The 17902-nt window shown below is 44.2% G+C and overlaps 1 protein-coding gene and 1 pseudogene across 2 annotated transcripts in view; both read right to left on the bottom strand.

The window, feature by feature from the left end:
* dmd (dystrophin) overlaps nucleotides 1–17902 on the bottom strand; it is a 1748406-nt gene that overhangs the window by 110108 nt on the left and 1620396 nt on the right. Inside the window, exons 1-2 of one of the 2 annotated variants that reach the window (XM_041212035.1) lie at nucleotides 2583–2728; nucleotides 1150–1211 (exon numbers count right to left, since the gene is read on the bottom strand). In XM_041212035.1, the coding sequence (XP_041067969.1) occupies nucleotides 1150–1211; nucleotides 2583–2602 (82 nt within the window). In that variant the 5' untranslated portion in view covers nucleotides 2603–2728. Of the gene's footprint in view, nucleotides 1–1149; nucleotides 1212–2582; nucleotides 2729–17902 lie in introns of those variants that run through there. The other variant, XM_041212034.1, reaches the window with a different exon arrangement.
* LOC121291001 lies at nucleotides 10316–10447 on the bottom strand (annotated as a pseudogene).

The raw sequence follows: 17902 nt of genomic DNA, 5'->3' as shown, positions 1-17902 counted from the left end.
TCTATGAGCAGAAATCTTCTGTATTGTTCCAGAATATTCATCTATTATACTGGAGTCTTGATTATATGTTTACCCGCTTATCTTTGAGAAGTTATTCAGGAGAAAGTCTTTGTTGAAATATTGCAGAGGCTACTTATGTTTCTTTTCTTACTTGGATTTCATCTTTTCATTGCAAAGAATGAAAGCACACAAAGTATCTTTTATTATTTTTGTGCTGTATGTGTCTTCATTCCTGTTCCCAGAATATTGCCATGCTGTACATTTAAGAACTAATTTTGGGGACTCCTTGTTCCAATTATCTACAAGGGAATCCGGTTATTATGGCAAATAAAGGAGATTCCAACGTGAGTTTGCTCCACAATGTAACGTATTAGTCTAATACCACAAAATTCAGTTTTAATTATTGGCAAAACAAATTCATACAAAAGCAGAGACTGGCTCAAAGGATTGAGCAACAAAGTACAGGAAGGTAAGCTTAATTCAATATTAAAATAAAAGTACTAATGCAACCCTAAGTTAAATACAGTGAATAACACAAAAGATATTTGAAATTCTCCCCCCCTTTCTCTGACTAACCATCTAAAGTATTTACACTTTCCCAGCGAAACCTGCAGAGGCCTGTGTAAGATGTGAATGAGGATTGCACACCACAATGCCAGCAGTAAACAGAGGCCCGTGGAAATAATGGTCTGGGTTTAAAAAAAAATCCAAAGAGACCTAGAAATTTGTGCTGCCAATAATTGACCACACGCAGACTGCACTGCAATGCAAAGTGTGAACTGCTGCTTTGCATTGCATATGCTTTCACAAGAAATGCTTTCGTAACTATTATTAATTACATCTGGCAAAAATTCAGCCTTTAATTGTACTGCTAAAATAGATGGCAATAAAGATTCCTGTGGAATTGTAGAATACTAATCATTTCTATAACTAATGCAGTGAGATTAGAATGCCTTCATTTCCATTTTAAAAACTTCCATCCTTTCAGCTAACCTTATTAACTACAAGACAGTTGAAATCATGGCCTGTCTCCAAGTGCATTCCCAGGTTCTTTTCTCAAATGCTTCCTCTTAACAAAGTAATTCATTTTAAATTGTGGTGGAACATTGTTCAAATTCAAAAACACAGCGTGCTCAAAGGCTTTCTTACCTAGTGACTGATAAAGCTCCGTCATCTTGGGGTGATCCCAGCAGGTAGTCTGGGTCTGGTGGCTGAAAGAAAGAGACAGGAAAAGAGGGAAAAAGGAATAGAATTAGCTAAACCTGAACAGATAAAAGCTGTGTTCTTGCATAATGAGAGCCAAATCTTCAAGTATTTCTTCTGCTTGACCTTTTCATTCCCTGATTGCAGATTAACTAATCTGGGAAGCTTTAGAAGGGGAGAAACACAGCAGTCGACTTTGTTCCTTTTCACTCTGGCAGCTCCCAAAATGTACTAAGGAGCTCAGGATAAGTTTTCAGAACAAGTGGATCACTGAATATAAAAAAGCAAGCTTCTCTGCCGATTACTGGCCCAGACTTACTTTGTATGCAGACTGCATGGAGGCTGCAGGTATTTGCCTTGACCTGAACAAATATTGCCGTTTTTTTCAGCGTTAGAGAGGAGATGACCCTCAATTTACACAAGCAAGCAAACGGGGGAAGGGTGGGGGCTGGTGGCAAGAATCAAGGACTGGTGCCTGGCAAGTCTTCTTCTTTTACACGTTCTCTGTCATTTTCGATGGCTGTTCTTAATGGTGAGCTAGAGGGGGCACAAGCACCGTGTGAAGTCGTTCCACAGATATGCCCCGTCAGCACTTCTTTGGGCTCCCAAATCCACTTGAAAGGACAACAGCATAGATAACCAAGGGAAGGCGGCAGAAAACAAAAGGAAGACTGGCTGAATCGAGGGTGAGGTTGGCAGTACACACATAAAAAAGTGCTGCTCAAGGTGCCCTTTTAGACGAGAGGTTTTCATCAAACAGGTTTCAACTGCGTTAATTCACACCTTTGTTAGTAATGGAATGTAGCACAGTTAAAACAGAAAATGATTTATCTTATTCAGAGTTCATTTACGGTTATATTCCTCTGTCCAGGGGCCATTGCTTCACAGAAACCAGTCCCCACCCGATCCTTGCTCACTGGTCTATCTCGAGTTCAAAACTTCTTTGTTGACCTTTTAACTTCCTTCTGCTCCAGCAATCCCAGGCCGGGTCGAGGCGGCATTAACTAATCCGGCACCAAAGCAACTACACACGGATTCTTTGCCGACGAGAGATCACAACCTCGGCTGCGCCCCGCTTCCTCACCTGTCATTTTAACAACCTATAATCTTTGCTTCCCAGGGAAGTCTGTCCTTTCAATTGAAAACTGGAGCGGAATCCAAGGATTCCAGAGTGCAACTTAAAGCACCTGTAATGCTCCCTGCACAAGGCGGCTGCACCTTGTCTGCTACATGCATTCCGAAACCTGTGCTCCGATTCTGAAGTGGAAAGCTATCACATTATAAACACTGTAAAATTAAAAGCTGCACTGCTTTGTTACGAGTGAAAGTTACTGCAGTCGAGCGAGTTACGGTGGTGAATGAGTTTCTCTTCTACCTACCCCTTAAGCTGCTCCCTCATCGTGCTTAAGCAGTTAGTTCCAGCAGCACACTCCACACAGCCTGTAAATAAGAAATGGAGCACACCACACAAGTGGCAAAAAAAGCTGAACTGAAGAAGCTGTGCTGATCATACATGAGGAGGGATCAGTCGGGGAGGAGCTTCCAGACTCTAACCCTCCCCCAATGAAGCGACTGCTAAAGCTCCCGCAGAAAATGCAGCTTTCATAGCGTATCGAGTTGGACTGAGGGGAAGGAAGAGGGTGAGGACACACAGTGTACAGTTGCCACAAAGGGCAGTTCTGCATTATACATAATACTTCCTCGCCCTCCTGCTCGTTCTGCAGCTGAATGACAGTTGAGAAATGATCTGTGATCTCCCTCTTTTTTGCACTAGGGCGATGCTAAATGGCCAGACAGACACCCAGCAGGTGTAGAATACCCAATAGCAGCATCAGTTCGGAGGACTTAAGCCCAGTGCTCCTGTACAAATCATGGGTCTTTGCAACATCTAAAAAAAATTAACCATTTATTTTAGCATAAGCGGCATAAACTAGAAAATCGTTTACAATTAAAATTTTACAATCGGGGGTGGGGAGGGGAGGTTACAAATAAAACTCAGGAATCCTCACTGATTCCATTGTTAAAGTCCTAAAAAAAACATTTGCAAAGTCGCCCACCCGCCCCAAATTCTAACTTTCTCACAAAAAAGTGGAGTTGACAGCGCTGTTCATTAACCTTTCCACTCTTCTATCGGCCGATTGATCTTTCAAAGAGCAAAGAGCCGAGTGTCTGGAGCACTCACTTCACTTAGCACTCACGGAGCTGCACTCTCAGACGATTGTGCAATGTCAGGAATGCATGGCAATAAAGCGAACAGTGCCATTCGAATACCTCCCCATCGTTTAACCTCTCCCCACACAATCAGTGCCAACTGCTGAGTGCCACCAGTTCCTCCTCCTATTTCCCACTGGAAGGTATGATTACACCAGATGTCTGTTTATTATTTGCTGAAATGCTTTTACAGAATAATTAGAGTGAATGACATGGAAGGCCTCAGTTAGTCAGCACCTGAAGAATGCAACCTGACCTAACAGACTGAGTAGCTAATGGTATACAGACCAAAATGAGTACAATTGTCAGGAAAGAAAAAAAATGCACTTTTTTTGGAGTGGGTGGGGGGCGTGCAGGGATGGGAACAGGCCAACTTGAATACTTCAGAATATCAGAAGGCAGTTGATTTGGTTTTAATTAACATTTGGAAGAGTATGTCAGAACGTAAACATATCTCAATGTTCTGCATTGGTGGGGGTACTGTCTGTATTTGGATATGTAAGCTGCAAATATAGAGGAAATTCAAAGCCAGAATGAGTATCTCTCTACATTTTGTTATAGTCAACTTTATTCGATTGAAATCTTCAAATTCACAGAGCAAGATTTTCAGGCCTTGCTGAAGTTGGAAGTGGAGGTGGACAGCTGCTGAAAATAAAGGTGCTGGCCAGTGTGTCAATTTCCTGAAATGGTTCCCGACACCAACCATTCTGAGGGAGACATTTTCAGGGCCTGTCAAGTCTGCCTGACCCCATGAGGCAGGCAGCCAATGAGGCTCATGAAGGGACTCATTAACTTTTCCAGTTGGTCTCCAACTTGCTGACATGGGGATAGTCCAACTGCCTGGAGGCAGCACCAAACACCAGGCCAGGGTACCAGCACCCTAAGGTGGGCCTACAGGTCCTCCTTGCCTGTGTGAGTGCAGCAAAAGGCAGCCCTGCAGAGGGACCAGGTCCAATGGCGACCCAGCAGCTGCATTAAAAATGGCCCAGGCAGCCCCAGGCCATGGAAGGATGCCTGTTCTGCATCATCTTGATGGAGTCGAGTGCGGCTGGAGACGCCAGGCAGGAGGGCACTCGGCCCCCCACTTTTCGGATGAATGCCTTGCAGTCCTGCTAGAGGAGGCGGCAGCCAGGAGGGACACCCTTGTCCCCAGAGATGGGAGGAGGAGGCCACCATACCTCACAAAGTGGGCATGGGAGGAGGTGGCAGCACTGGTGAGCAACCATGATGTGGTGCAGCGCACATGAATGCAGTGCTGGAAGAGGTTTAATGACCTGCTGCACTCAGTGTCATGTTGGCATGGGTCAGTGTGTAGAACTGTTAAGGTGTGGACCTCAGGGTTGCTAGAGTCTGAGTGTCAACTGTCCACCACCCAGAGCTGGCCAAAGGGGTGAGCCCTGGCTGCTTGGAGAGTGCCTTGCGGCTCAAGGGCCATGACTTGGATGTGCCTTGCAACGTGTTCCTCAGGTAGGGTTGACCAGGCTGCAATGACACTGCAGGTAGAGAGTGAACTAATCAATGCTCCTCTGTCCTTTCAGGAGAAGATGAGCCATAACCAAGCAGTGAGGGCGTGTACAAGTGGAGGTCCATCCAAACTGCTGCTGCTCACTAGGTTCGCATAGGACGCCCTTGAGCTCAAGAGCTGGCATGCTCCCCCTGCAACTGGGTGTGGAGAGGTGGGGGTAACCAACAAAGGTAAGAGCACAGAGCACAGAGGTGAGACTTACAGATTGTGCAACCATTCTAGTGTAGTCTCTTCATTGATGGGAACCTGAACCTGGAGTCCCCGTTGATCATTGAAAGACAATAGCACTATGATGCAGATCTCCATTGTACCTGCCATGCACAGTGACATTGTGGTGACTTTAACTAATGGCATGTCCCTGTTCTCCCTTTTAGGTTTGCCAGCAGGCGTTCGCACTCTGGATCCCAAAGCGCCCCCCTGATGCCGGAGGACTACCAGGCTTAACTTTCGCCTGCATCATAGCCGCTGTCTGAAGTAGGCACCAGCACAGATACCAGCATTAGATCATTAGTAGGCATTAGATTGGCAGCCAGAATGTCAGTGCACATTGGTGACAGCACTCGTTTGAGGTACAGGCAGAAGCAGAGAATGCCCAGGGCGCCAACAGTCAGAGGACTGCTGGGAAAGAGAATGATTGTCAGTTGAAGGCAGATGATAAGCCTCTGGAGTTGTCAATTAGGTGGAAGATGCTGAATGTGCAGTGGGATGTGAGGGAGGATCTGATGGCGATCCATGAGGGTCTGCATGCCATGGTTGCACTTGGACCTGCAAGCTTTCAGAGGCAATGACCTCAGGTGGTCAGTGCCAATGTCAGAGATGGATGAGGCACCCAGTATCCCAGCTAGGTGCCTGTCCATCAATGGTAAGCAAGGAGGTCCAGAGCAACCTCACGTTGGCACACGAGCTGCTTGTTGTCTCTGCGGGCTCCTCTCAGGGTGCTTTGGATGATGGCAGCAGCTCCTCCGCCAGTGACCATGGCATCTGATGAGGTTGCGATGACTGGGGAGATGCCAGCCATGGCACTGGTCACTCCCTCCACAGCGGGGCCACCGCAAGCTCAACTGGCCAGAGGACGATTGTCAAGGTCATCAAGACCAACCAGACAGAGAAGTCAGCAGGCTGTCTCCAATGCTGATGCCAGCGAGGGGAGGGCGCCAAGATGTAGCACTCGGAAACGTAAATTTAAGGGACCATGAGCATGAGAGGGACAGTTCACAGGTGATTTTTTTATTTATGTTTGGTTTATATATGCTAGTGTAGACATCAAGTCTAGTAAATATAATGTCATAATGATTTCAACGTGATAATAACATTAAATTTGCTTTGGTTCTGATGGCCTGAGTATGCTTCACATTTTTTCTTTTGGTACAGGGTATGCCAGCATGTAATGCTGGACGCGAGTGGCTAGATACTTTATTGCACAGGCATTAAGCGGACTTCAGGTGCAAATGAAAGGGTCACTTCAGCCATCTGAGATGGCGATAGCCCTGGCATGTGGTTGAAGCTGATCTTCGGTAGCCTAGCTGAAGGAGCGTTGGATCAAGGTTTCCCTGCCTCCCTGGAGGTTATCGAGTTCTGCCTTCATGCCCTCAGCGTTCTACTCACCGTGCTCCTTTTTCTGGCTCACTACTGGACTCATCATCTGTGGTCTGTGCAACTGCATCAAGATCCTCTCCCTCCAGTGGGTCCCTCTTGCCAGCCTCCAGTGGGTCCCCTCTTGCCAGTGCCAGATTGTGGAGAGCACAGCATGCAATCACTATCAGTGACACCCGCTCTGCAGGGTATTGTACTGCTCCTCCTGAACAGTCCAGGCCTCAGAAGCACATCATGAGAAGCGCTATGGTCCTTTCTACCACCGCCCTTGTGGAGGCATGGCTCGTATTGTAACGCTGCTCTGCCTCTGTTCTTGGGTGGCGGAGAGGCATCATGAGCCACCTTTTCAATGGATAGCCTTTGTTACCCAGCGGCCATATCCATCCCGTTGGGCTAGAGCACTGAAGAGCCTCGATACCTGGGAGTGCCTCAGGATATAAACATCACGGGAGCTGCCAGGGTACCTTGCAGAATCTGCATCCTGTGGTCACACACTATCTGCATGTTCATCAAGTGGAACCCCTTCCTGTTGACAAAGGCGCCTGGCTGACCCGCTGGCATCTTAATGGCCACATGTGTGCAGTCGATTGCACCCTGGATGTGGGGAAACCCAGAAAATGCTGCAAAGCCCCTGGCTCACTCAGCCTGGCTGGCCTCACCAGTGCAGTAAAGAGTAAAGGTCAGGACCTACCTGAACAGGGCTTGTCACCAGCTTGTGGACAGCTGAATGGGAGACTCCACACAAACCCCCCACTGACCCCTGGAAAGAGCCAGAGGCATAGAAGTTGAGGGCTACTGTGACCTTCAAAGCCACTGGCGTGGGGTGTGCACCCAGACAGTCAGAGCTGATCTCAGGGCCAATCATCTGACAAATGGAGGTCACTGTCTCCCTTGAGAGGCGGAGCCTCCTTCGGCATTGCACCTCAGACATATTGAGGTAGTTGCATCGCCACCTGTAAACCCTGACAGCAGGATAGTGTTGTCTTCTGCAGCCCCTTCCGCCTTGGACATCCTGTTGGCCCTGCGCCCCTTGTGCCTGCACCTCTCCTACCACAGGTCCCTCCCCTGGAAGCTGCATTGGGACACATGGCCCCCTCTCCCTTTTGTCCCTCTCTTCCTCCTCAGAGGAGGCGCCACCAGCAGAGACCAAAATCTCCATTACCAGGGTAACAGAACACTTACTGATACCTGGAAGAATCCTGGTTTTGGAGACATCAATATGTCCTGAAATGAAGCCTGGAAATGCAAACAATGAATCTCTGAACAGAAATGAAGCTACCAAGTACCAAAAATCACCAACAGCAAACTCCTCACTACTCACACTGGCAATGCTGCTGACCCCTTTTATCCCATTTGGGGATGAGGTTTTTGAAATTGTTGGTTGGCTGTCTGCCCATTTGCCTGTGCGACGAGCGCAAAATTGCACGGGCAATGAAAAATCAGCGTCAATTGGCTTTTTAATAGCCTTAAGTGGCCTCTTAATTAATGGCGGGCGTGGGTGCAGCACCCGGACACGACCGCTGACCAAAATATCGCGCAATGACGTCAGGAAGCTCACCCGATGTCATCGTGCACTATTTTACATTCAGGTGCGTCGGACATGCGCCCGCACACCGAACGAAAAACTTGCTGATTGTCAGGAAAAATCTATCACTAATGTCCTTTAAGGAAGGAAATCTGCCATCCTTATCTGGTCTGGCCTGCATGTGACTCCAGACCTACAGCAATCTTGACTCTTACATGCCCACTGAGCTAGGGTAATTACGGTTGGGCAATAAATGCTGGCCTAGCTAGTGGCACCCACATTCCATGAAAAAAACTACCATAGCACATGGCCTATTTATCCATTAAAGCATTGAGTGAAGTTCTTCCTTCAGTCATTTCTCTTGCTCCAAACTTAATGAATGCCATTCTCTAATGAAAATCTAATAAGTAATAATAATAAGTAAGATAATGCCAGGCCGCTGACAATGTTGCACTTTAATAGGCTGCCATGAAGGAATAAAGAATTTGCATTTCTAAAGTGCCTTTCATGTCCTCAGGATGTGCCAAAGCACTTCATAGACAAAAAACTGATTTTGAAATAAGGTTATTTTTGTTCTGTAGAAAAAAAGAGGCAACCCTTTTGCACACAGTAAGATGCAAGATTGAGATCTTTGGATAGCAAACTATGTCACACCCAGTAGGTGTAGAGATTGGTGCATTTGTCACAGGATGTTGTGCTTTCACAAATCACTTGCCACTTTAGAATAATTAATTTGTTGATAGTAGTGGCAAGAAAGCTCCCCTATACTTTTTTTTATGTGGAATGCGACATGAAGAAAAATTGTTCAATCCAAAACCTACATGCACTCTCTGAGGCTCAACGAGGAGACATTTTTCTTTTGGAGCCTGCTCCCAATTACAACAGCTAGTTTTTGTTATTCATCACATAGTGTATGCACCAACTGCTTCGAGCAATGCTTCCCTCCCCCAACAAATCTACCCAAATAGGGTTATTCCAGAATTTCAAGCAAAACATCCAACACCTCTGCCGCTTTCTGAAATCTGTCTCACAGACATCGACAATCCAAGTTTAGCATAAGCACCCTGTTAATGATGTGATAATTGTGAGTAATCCCTCTTGCCCAGAAAGTGAACAATTATAAGTGTGGAGCCTCATTGCTTCAGGTTATGAATTGCTGATGGAGGTTTTAGAAATGTTAAACTTTAAATTATATTTTTCTTACTTGTCTCTCTTTCTCTCAATCCCCTCTATTTTTCTTTCTGTATCTGACCTGACATTGGATTCACCTGCTCAAATTCACCTTTCTGCTCAGTCCTTCCTCTGCTTTTTTATATTTATTCATTCATGGAATGTTAGCATCATTGGCTAGGCCAGCATTTATTGCCCATCCCTAATTGCTCTTGAGAAGGTGGTGGTGAGCCGTTTTCTTGAATCGCTGCACAGGCCATGTAATGTAGACACAGTAATTTTTAGAACCTCCTCAAAGGCCTCATATGAATGCAATGAGCGGAAATTCCTAAGGGTGGTTAATTCTTCTCATGGAACATGGTCAGCTTTGTGGACAGGGCTGGCTTCTCACGCAATGCTTTTCAAACTAGTACAAAAGACTCTGGCAACTCGATTTGTGCTGAATTCAATTTTTACTTAAAATTCCCTGATTTCGGTGCTGGCCATGCTGATTTTGGGCAGATTACCTAGAGAAAAAAAACATGTTGTTTGCTGATCATATTGCAGTCTCTGGACATTGAAAAGATCAACACTGGTCAGCTATTTGTTTGGCTGAACATCTACCTTCTATCCAACTGTGGATCTGACCTACCCGTGTCTTGCCACTTAATTTGACCTCTCTACCTTTGATTTTCCAGTTCAACCAATCTTAATGGAAACTGAAGCAACAATATCTCCAATTTCTCTAGGGTACCCTGCCGCCCTTTGGTCTGAACACATACTTTAGCAACTTCAGACCAACAGCCAATTTCTCCATTTTCTTGAATGCAGGGGCTGCGGGGTATATGTGGCAGGTATTTTACCCTCTGTAGGGAAAGGCGATTGGTTAATTATTAGATAATTCTTTCCACCGACCAGCGCGCATTGATGTTAAGTGCTATTCTCCTGTGAGCGGGAGTGAGCAGCAGCGAGATGGCTAACAGAAGGGCAATTGGAAATCACCAGCAACAGCAGCGAGCAGGGGGAATTGTCAAGCCAGCCAGCCTCCTCCATCAAACAGGGCAACGTGCTGCCACTGCGAGGTAATGAAAAGACCATTTTTTTTTCAGACTCCATAGAGACTACCAAAAATTGCCATTGCTGGCTATATTTCAAGCCATCATAGCGGGATTTTGGGAAAAGTTTTCAATAAGCAATAATCATGCCTTGGTTAAACCTCATCGGCTACGATACTGTAGGCCTTTTTTGCCCCCAAATATACTTTGAGTGTGGATCTACACCTGAAGTGTTGTCTTGACTGAAATCTGGAGAAAAAGTCATTCGGACTCGAAACGTTAACTGTGTTCCTCTCCGCAGATGCTGTCAGACCTGCTGAGTTTTTCCAGGTATTTTTGTTTTGGATTTCCAGCATCTGCAGTTTTTTGCTGAAATCTGGAGGACTTGCTCTCATGTCTGATATTTTCTATTTTCATTTAGTATTTCCTTCATTTACAGTTCTGTCCCTTTTGGGCATCTTTCTATTACCTTATGCTCTTTGAATGGTTTCTCATTGCCTCACCGAGATGATCTTTGTATATCAGCTGTCTCAGTTCATCGCTTTCCAACATATCAAAAACTCTTGCTGGCCATTTAACCCATTAGCTCCCTTCCATGATAGAAATCACAATTCTTCATACTCTTACCTTTTGTTCTCTCTGTTTTATTTAGTTTAGTCCCATTAAAGATGCTTTCTTATCTTTAACTTACACTGCTGGTGAAGTGTCCAGAAGAAAAATGTTAACCTGTTCTTCCTGTTTACTGATCCTGGAATCATCCAACACAGAAGGAGACCATTTGTCCCATTGTGTATGGGATGGATTTTTTGAAAGAGCTATCAAGTTAACCCCACTTCTCACCTTTTTTTCCCATATACCTGCTAAATATATCTATTTATTTCTACTTCATGATGTTTTTCAAAATCATTCAAGAAAACATCAATAATTAATCAGTAGGTAAAATGACACCAGCACCGTTCTCAAGAAGTAAGGGGCAAAATCATCCCAGATTTGCACCAAGTGTGGTAGTGGTGGGTAAAACGACATTTCACCCGCTGGCCGTGATTGCGGGATTTCACGCCGTTTCATTTCAAACCCGTCATATTCCTTATGCATTCCTGGGAAACATGCCGTTTCCATGGTGGGTGGGCTCTCATTCTTGCGCCACTCCACCACCTCGCTGCTTCATCACGCCAGGCCTCATATTTGAAGTCTAGCTACGTGCACACATCTCAGTGCTTCCAGCCCAAGACTACTGCAGGGAAGATGTCCACGAAAGGCAAAAAACTGCAGCCCCCAGATTTAATGACGAGAGACTGGAATGCCATTTGGATGCCATGGAGGCCCGCCATGACGTCCTCTACCCCTGCTCTGGCTGCAGGACGGGCAGCGGCATCACCAATCCAGCATGGCAGGCAGTGGCAGCGGTGGTCAATGCCATGCTGCACAGAAGAGGTTGGCCATCCACTACAAATAGAGGATGAATGATTTCATCCATGCAGCCAAGGTATGGCAACCATCTCATCACTCTAAACTCACACATTCAAGCCCATCACACATTCACTTGCATTTCACTCACTGCCAGCTCAAGGGTCATCACCACCCACTCTCACATACATAACCTCACATGTCCTTCTGGCTTCCCCTCCTCTGGAGACTGCCTCCTCAGCACTCGCCATCTTGAGGCCACTTGCACAGATCAACATGTGCTCTGACACATGGCCTGGGATACCCTCCTTCCCCAGTACAGTCCTCGCCCTGAAGCCTCTCCCTTTGCCTGAGGCCACTTCTCTCCCTTCCCAAGCAAATCCTAGTCCTACAGTCATTGAAAAGCCACCAATATAGGCTGATCTGGTAGGCAGGGACCTACCTGTGAGCCCCCCTAAAAGTAATTTTGTGTTGTCTGTGAAGCATGGCGCTGATGACTGTGAGTGCTGACCGAAGCAAGGTAGGCAAACAAACATTGAAGTCCTGAACGGAGTGCAGTCCACCAGGTGCACGTCGCTTATGTGCAGTTGTGAAACATCGGCGGTGGGTGGACGATCCAGCAGGGGTTGTTGAGGCCAGTGGGCTGGCCTAATAATGATATGCTGATGTATCACGAAGGTTCCTGACATCTGACGGCAGAAAATGTGGCCCGCCATTGGCGGGCTGAGCAGACAATCGCAAACTGTTTTCACGCCGCCGTGAAACCGATCGCGCCATATTGTCTGTTCTTGCTACCAAACACGCCCAATGCCAGCAGGCACGGAAAATCCTGGCCAAGGGCCTACTCCATGTTGTTTAATACTGCAAGGCTCTGACTGCAGAATTGAGATTTTATTGAAAATTTATTTATTATCCTTAGTTGTACAATGCCTTTTGTAATAATACTGGAAGGTACAATTATTTAGAATGATATTGTTGGCACAAATTTCAATGACCGTAATATGTCCATGGTATTTTTGATTTTTTTTGTACAATTCTCTTCATACTTTTAACGGGCTGGTACATCCATAATTCATTTGGTTGAAATTATTGTTAGCTTTCGTGACAATGAATGACAGGACACTTGTCCTACTGATGCACTTTGAAGCTTACTTGATCACTTTTGATAAAGATTATTATATAGAAATGGAGAGTGGGCAACATCAAGAACAACAACTTGCATTTGTATTGGGCCTATAACAAAGTAAACTGTCCCAATGTGCTTCAAAGGAGTGTGATCAAACAAAATTTGATAACAAGGCACATAAGGAGACACTAGAACCGATGACCAAAAGCTTGATCAAAGGGCTTGATTTTAAGGAGCATCTTGAAAGAAAAGAAAGAAGTAGAGAGGTTTACGCAAAGATACCAGAGCTTAGGGCTTAGACATCTGAAGACACAGCAAGCAAGGATAGGGTGATGTAAACCAGAGATATGCAAGGGGCCAGAATTAGAAAAGCACAGATACCTCAGGGGGTTGGAGGCGATTACAAAGATAGGAAGGAGTGAAGCCATGGAGGGGTTTTAAAACATGGATGAGAATTTTAAAAATAAGGCATTGCTAGACCAAGAGCCAATGTAGGTCAGTGAGCACAGGGCTGATGGGTAAATGGGACTTGGTGCAAGTTAGGATATGGCAGCAGAATTTTAGATGGCCTCGAGTTTCTAGACACTACCTTTAAAATAATTATATTAACTACACACACCTGATAGCTGTCAACATTCAAAAGAATGGAAGTTTTCCACAGAGGTAACAGTCACAGTGATTGTGAAATTTGGATTGCTCCAAGTATCATGTTATTAGGAAGCACCAATTGATGTTCATTATTTTGTGAAGGAACAAATGTGACAGGTTAATTCTGTTTCAAACATCTACCAAATCTTTGTTGTTGAATGTAAAGTGATCAGGCATTTAAAGAAATAACTTGCATTTATATAGTTTCTTTCATGTCCTCAGGACATCCCAAAGTGCTTCACAGCCAATGAACTATTTTTGAAGTATGCTTGTATTGTCCTGTTGTAATTTCAGCAAAATGCTGCAGCTAATTAAACACAGCAGGGATGCACAAACATCAATGAGAAGAAAACCATAAAATCTGTTTTCGTGGTGTGAGTTGAAGGATAAATATTGGTCAGGATACCAGGAGGATTTCTGTTCTCTTTGAATAGGGATCTTTTATATCCAATTGAGTAGGCACTTTTGACAATGTGGCTCCTTTGTACTGTTCTGAAGTGTCAAGCTAGATTATGTGCTCGAGACTCTGAAGTGAAGCTTGAACCCACTACTTTCTGACTGAGAGGCAAGAATACTATCACTGAGCCAATGCTGACAACTTTTATCAGAAAATGTAAGATCACTGCCAAAATATAATTTTAAAAAGACTTTCATATACATGGTGTCTTCCGTGGCCACCGGATGTCCCAAAGAGCTTGACAGCCAATGAAGTTTTGAAGCGTAGTCACTGTTTTAGTGTAGGAAATGTGGCAGCTAATTTGTGCACATCATACTCCTACAAACAGCAATGTTAATGACAATAACCAGATGATCTTTTTTTTTGTAATGTTGACTGTGGGATAAATATTGGCCAGATCACCGAGAATAACTCCCCGGCTCTTCTTCAAAATAGTGCCATAGGATCTTCTACGCAAACCTGAGAGGGCAGATGAGCCCTCAGTTAACATCTGATCTGAAAGATGGTGCCTCTGACAATGAAGTACTCCCTAAGTACTTCACTGGAGGATCAACTTTGAGTTTTGTGTTTCAGTCCTGGAGTGGGGCTTGAACCCACAACTTTCAGAGATGAGAGTGCTGCCAACTTAGCCACAGCTGACATACAAATATTGTAAATATTCTTTAGTTGCAACACATGTGGAATAGACTACATGATTGGCTTGGGTTGCGAACGAGTCTGGAGACAGATTTGGAGGGACTTCAAGCTAGATTTCAAGATAGTAATCTGAGCCAATGAAGGTCAGATAGAACAAATGCTTCAATTCAACCTCAGAATTCCAGCTACAAGTGAAAAAGTTTATTCTTCCCCCTCCCTAAGTAAATTCTTTCAAATTTGTAAGAACTTCATGGCATTTATACTTATGAAAAAAATTCTCTTACAAATCTTTTTTGATCAGGGTGAAAATAAATATTTAAGACAAAGGAGATTTTATGACTCAAAGGTACATTAACAACGCAAATATGGAAAGTGGCTCAGCAGCCACTAAACTCAGTGGTGGGATTCAGTCCATTTAATATTTAATTGATGCTCATGCAAAAGAAGACCTGCTCCTTTCAAAAACTGGTAGGATAGTTATTGCCTCCCCAGTACAATGCATATTTCTAACTTGTAAAAGACATTAACATCATTGCTAACATTTTTTCTAGACTAAAAAATGGAATAAGTTGAGATTTACATGAACTCATTGCTTCGTGAACATTGAGCAGTTCAACCTTTTCAAGAATCATAGAGTCATTTATGGTACAGAAGATAGCCATTTGCTCCATCGAGTCCATGCACTGTAGAGCAAATCAGCCAGTTCTATTCCCATAGCCCTACAAGTTTATTTCCTACAAGTGCCTATCCAATCTCCTTTTGAAATTATTGATCATCTCTGATTCCACCACCCTCCTGGGCAGTGAGTTACAAGTCATTAGCAATCGCTGCAGAAAAAAAAATCTTCCTCGCCTCCCCCATGCATTTCTTACCAAAAACTTTACATCTGTGTCCCTAGTCCTTGTACCATTAGTTCAGGCGAACACATTTTCCTTGCCTACATTATCCAAATCTGTCATAATCTTGTACACCCCATATCAAATCTCTTCTCAATCTCCTTTGCTCCTTGGAGAACAACCCCAGCTTCTTCAACTTAAACTTGTAACTAAAATCCCCCATCTACGTAATAATTGTTGTAAATCTCCTTTACACCCTCTCAAGGACCCTCATATCTTTCCTATTATGTGGCAACCAGAATTGGACACAGTACTCTAGTCGTGACCTAACCAGAGCTTTATAAAGATTCAGCATAACTTCCTTTCTTTTATAGTCAATCCCTTATTTATGAAGACCAAGATCCCATATCATTTGCTTACTACTCTCTCAATATGTCCAGAAGCCTTCAAAGATCAATACATATGCATCCCAGGTCTTTCTATCCCTGCACACTCTTTAGAATGGTGCCTTTAAGTCTATATTGCCTCCTTTCTGGCAAAATGCATTATTTCACATTTTCTCATATTAAATTCCATTTGCCACTTGCCTGTCCATTCTGCCAGCCTATGTCCTTTGCAGTCAATTAGTATCATCCTCACTGTTTGCCACTCCTCCAAGCTTGATATTATCAACAAATTTTGAAATTTTACTTTTTATTCCAATATCTAAGTCATTTATATAAAACAGTAATCCTAGCACTGACCCTTAGGGACCACCACTGTCTACCACCCTCCTGTCTGAAAAATAACCATTTACCAACTCTGGGTACTTTGTGTCCCTAAGCCAAATTTTTATCCAAATGCGCACTGATCCTCCTATTCCATTAGCTCAATTTTGCTAACCAGCCTTTTATGTTATACTTTATCAAACATTTTCTTAAAATATAGACAAAATCAATCCCTACCTACCACCTTTACTGGAATATTGCTAGCCTGTCCCTGAAGTATCTCCTCCTTAAAGATCACTCATTGTTACATCTGTCAGTCTGTGGTTTACTTTTACCCTGGCTAGATCCCTTCTCACTATCTTGAAATTAGTCCTCTTCCAGTTTAGACTTTCTATTTTAGATTGTTCCTTGCTCTTATGCATTAGTAGTTTAAACCTTATAATACACAAAAATTGGTGGAGTGGTAAATAGTGAGGAGGATAGCCTTAGATTATAGGAGGATATAGACGGGCTGGTCAGATTAACTGATCAGTGGCAAATGGAATTTAATCCTGATACGTGTGACTTGGGCAGGGACAAACAAGGTACAGGAATACATGATGAATTGTAGGACCCTGGGAAGACCAAGGATCAGAGGGACCTTGGTATGCATGTCCACTGATACTTTAAGGCAGCGAGACTGGTAGATAAGGTGGTTAAGAAGGCATTTGGGATACTTGCCTTTATTAGCCAAGGCATAGAATATAAGAGCAAGGAGGTTATGCTGGAACTGTATAAAATGCTAAAAAATAAAAAATACCTGGAAAAACTCAGCAGGTCTGGCAGCATCGGCGGAGAAGAGTACAGTTGATGTTTCGAGTCCTCATGACCCTTCAATAGAACTGGTTAGGCCACAGCTAGAGTATTGCGTGCAGTTCTGAAATCCTCATTATAGGAAGGATGTGATTACACTAGAGAGAGTGCAGAGGAGATTTACCAGGATGTTGCCTGGGCTGGAGAGTTTTAGTTGTGAGGAGAGATTGGATAGACTGGGGTTATTTTCCCTGGAGCAGAGGAGATTGAGGGGGGACATGATTGAGATGTATAAAATTATGAGGGGCATAGATAGGGTAAACAGGAAGGGCAAAGATTTAAGGGAAGGGGCAGGAGGTTTAGAGGAGATATGAGGAAGAATTTTTTCAACAGAGGGTGGTGGGAATCTGCAAGTCACTGCCTGAAAGGGTGATAGAGGCAGAAACCCTCACAACACTTAAGAAGTATTTGGATGTGAATTTGCGATGCCATGGCATACAAGGCTATGGGCCTAGTGCTGGAAAATGGGATTCGGATATTTAGGTACTTTTTTGACCGGCACAGACTCGATGGGTCTTTATCTGTACTGTAGACCTCTATGATTCTAGACAATGATCACTCTTATCCAAGTGTTCCCCCACAGACACTTGGTCCATTTGGCCCAACTCATTCATCAGCACCAAAGCTCGCAATGCTTCCTTTCTATTTGGACTGAGAACATACTGGTCTGGGAAGTTCTCCTGAACACAGTTCATAAATTCCTCCCCCTCCTCAACCTTCATTCTAACACTATCCCAATCGATATTGGGGGAATTAAAGCCCCAGTACCACTCTATAGAACTTTGTGATTTCCCTGCACATTTGCCCCTTTATCTCTCATTATTTGCAGCCCTTTGGAAAACCCCCAGTAGCATGATCTCATTCTTCTCATTTCTAATCAAATGGATTCTCTCTTTGTCCCCTTGATAACATCTCTTTTCAACACTACAGTGTCTTCCCTAATCAGTAATGTCACCTAACCTCCCTTATTTC

Source organism: Carcharodon carcharias, chromosome 18 (assembly GCF_017639515.1).
Source record: "Carcharodon carcharias isolate sCarCar2 chromosome 18, sCarCar2.pri, whole genome shotgun sequence".
NCBI classification, from domain to species: Eukaryota; Metazoa; Chordata; class Chondrichthyes; order Lamniformes; family Lamnidae; genus Carcharodon; species Carcharodon carcharias.
The sequence above is the reverse complement of the archived record's forward strand: the minus strand, read 5'-3'. Positions and strand labels throughout refer to the sequence as shown.